Source organism: Loa loa, assembly GCF_000183805.2.
Source record: "Loa loa unplaced genomic scaffold supercont3.107, whole genome shotgun sequence".
NCBI classification, from domain to species: domain Eukaryota; kingdom Metazoa; phylum Nematoda; class Chromadorea; order Rhabditida; family Onchocercidae; genus Loa; species Loa loa.
The window spans coordinates 192,011-194,569 of record NW_018108287.1 but is presented as its reverse complement, the minus strand read 5'-3'; the positions used below and the strand labels follow the sequence as shown (position 1 = coordinate 194,569).

At 32.4% G+C, this 2,559-nt stretch overlaps 1 protein-coding gene across 1 annotated transcript in view; it reads left to right on the top strand.

The window, feature by feature from the left end:
• Positions 1 to 934: 934 nt before the first annotated feature.
• The window catches only part of LOAG_17648 (hypothetical protein), a gene marked incomplete at its 3' end in the record, with an annotated part of 3,276 nt that continues 1,651 nt past the window's right edge, over positions 935 to 2,559 (top strand). Inside the window, exons 1-3 of the mRNA XM_020450310.1 lie at positions 935 to 1,173; positions 1,904 to 2,086; positions 2,459 to 2,514. Of these exons, the coding sequence (XP_020306036.1) occupies positions 1,148 to 1,173; positions 1,904 to 2,086; positions 2,459 to 2,514 (265 nt within the window). The 5' untranslated portion in view covers positions 935 to 1,147. The remainder of the gene's footprint in view (positions 1,174 to 1,903; positions 2,087 to 2,458; positions 2,515 to 2,559) is intronic.

Sequence of the window (2,559 nt, the reverse complement as noted above, 5' to 3'; positions counted from 1 at the left end):
GGATTTGATTATTTTAAATGAAAAGAAGAATAAACAAAATAGAGTATGTTATATATTCGAAATTTTATTTTCAAATTATTTCATAAATTTTCTTCGACTTTATTTACATTGCCTCCTTATCTTTTCTTGAAATATTTCAGTGATAGCAAGCAGTTTGAATTTTCAGTTAGACTTAGATAACTAAATGCTAAATAACTGGCTAAAGGTTAAATTTGGTAGAGGTTAACCTTTGAACTCATTTATTCAATGTTAGGATGAAAGGGGTTCATCGTGAGAAAATATCAAAAAGCGAAAGTTGTCAGACAAATGAGAGAGTTTTTAGAGAGATTAGAAAAAAAAAGTGTTGAAGGAACTGGAGAGGTACATACGGGAAGGCGTGGCGCAATTCTCATGACAGTAGCGCATTCTGACTAATCTACTTATTTTGTTCCGGGGGTTCAAGGTCTTTTTTTTTTTTTTTTGTTGGATTTGTAGTATTGAGCAGTTAAGTCGCAATGAGAGATCTTGAACGATGTTGAGAGTAAGAGAGTGAATCTTGTTGAATTTTTTAAAAAAAAATTCAATTTAAAATCAAGATGTCGAAAACTTTTTTAATTTAAAATGAGAAAAAGAAAGCATGAAATCATAAAGAAGGGTTTTTATGGGTGTTATACTTTCATTCGAGCAATTTATAAGTGTCCATACTTTCTTATAGGTTGTAAAACTTTTTTTGAGAAAATCACTGAAACTCTACGATAGCCCGTGTATTCTGTAGTGATTTAAAGGTCAGATCACAAAGGAATCACATTCGAGAATCATAATGACGCTATAGTTAGAAATTCGTAGTTAAATATGGAAACCGTGAATATCGTTACACTTCTTAATTACTAATTCGAATCGTGAATGTGACATTTCTAATAATATTTAAATAGCGAAAATCTTACCAATCAATGTTAAATTTGAGATAAAATTGGTTTCGAAAGTCGGGATATTGAGATGAACTTGGATATATGGCTCAAAAACTCCAAGCGTTGCTCAAAGAATCAGGAGTCTACAGTTAATGATAACTACAAAGATGCGGAAATGTTGGAAAAAGAGATCCAATCGGAGGCGGAATCTGTTTTTCGGAATAGTGCATTGAAATTAATTGCAGAGTGTGTCAAAGAATATGATATTTCATACAAAAACATACAAGTAAGTAATTATTTGCCTTCGGATTCAGTTGCCGTGGAAGTTCATCTGTCGTTATGTATCATCTTTAGCAAAAATATTAAAGGACGACTTTTTTCTATCTTAAATATTACGAAGACATAGCCCGAAAATTTTGTTTATATTATTTAGTGATGATGTTGCAAGTATACGCTATGCATAAATTGGTATGTATATCCTTCCTGAAAGATGACACACTATGCAGACTGCTGAACTGTTCACTTTAATTTTAATTAGGCTTAATTTTTGATAACCTGAATCGCATCAAATTTTGAAATGTATAATATACTCATAGTCATTAAAGTGTTGCTGCAAAGGTGATGGGTTCTTCTAGTTAGCAGTTTCACTTTCAAGTGACATCAGCTTAGCTATTGAATTAAGCGTGCTGTACTGATAGGTGGTATCGTACTCGTGTCTCTTCCTATATCCCTACAGTCATATGCACGTATTGTCTTATTTTACCACCACAAACAGTACGTTTTCCTGGATAACTGAGCAATATTTTACAGTATTCAGTTTCAAAATGACAGTTCATTTCAGTTTACTTCAATCCAAATTATTTTGTCATATTTTCATTATTAGAATCATATAAATCAGCCTATTCCTAGCAGTATTTGGTCACTTCAATTACCATCTTAATTTTTTAGATCTAGTTCTTCTTGCAGAGCACATTATCTCATTATCGTTAAAAGGAAGTCAATGAATATAATTTCAGAACAGTGAAACCATTATCGGATATTGAGTGCCTGAAAGACCAAGTTCTGCAGAATTCAGCTACGACATTAGAGCTACAAGCATTGCAAGATGTACGATCAGGCGAAGTAACTGGTTATATCGAAATATTAAATGATAAAAGTGCTGAAACAGGCAATGCAAAAACATTAATGTCACTCACCAGGTTAGATATATCTTCAAACTGCAGGTGATTAGTTTGGCCTTATTTGCCAGAGATGATGATCTTTTACAAATCGAGGTCGTGAAGTTTATTTTTTTTTCCATTTATTGATGAAGCAGATTATAAAGAACAACCTAACAAATCTTTTTTTTCAGTTTTGTGGCTTGTAATATTTTCAAAGTGCACTAGTAATCGAGACAGTGATTACTGATATACTAAGCACTGCATCCTAATGGGCCCTTGAATATGAGCATTAAAGAATTTCTTTAGGGTAAAGAAGAAAGAAGAGGATTTTGATAAAAAGTGAGAGATAAGAAAGGAGGGAGAGACAAACATTTATGTTTGCGAATTTGGTTGTTATTCAATGATCTTTAGGTCTCCAGATCCAAAAAGCGCTTCAAGTTCTGCAAGCAACATTCCTTTTATGCCCGGTAAATGTTTTGTTTCAGTATTCACGATATAAATAAGTCGAAAAA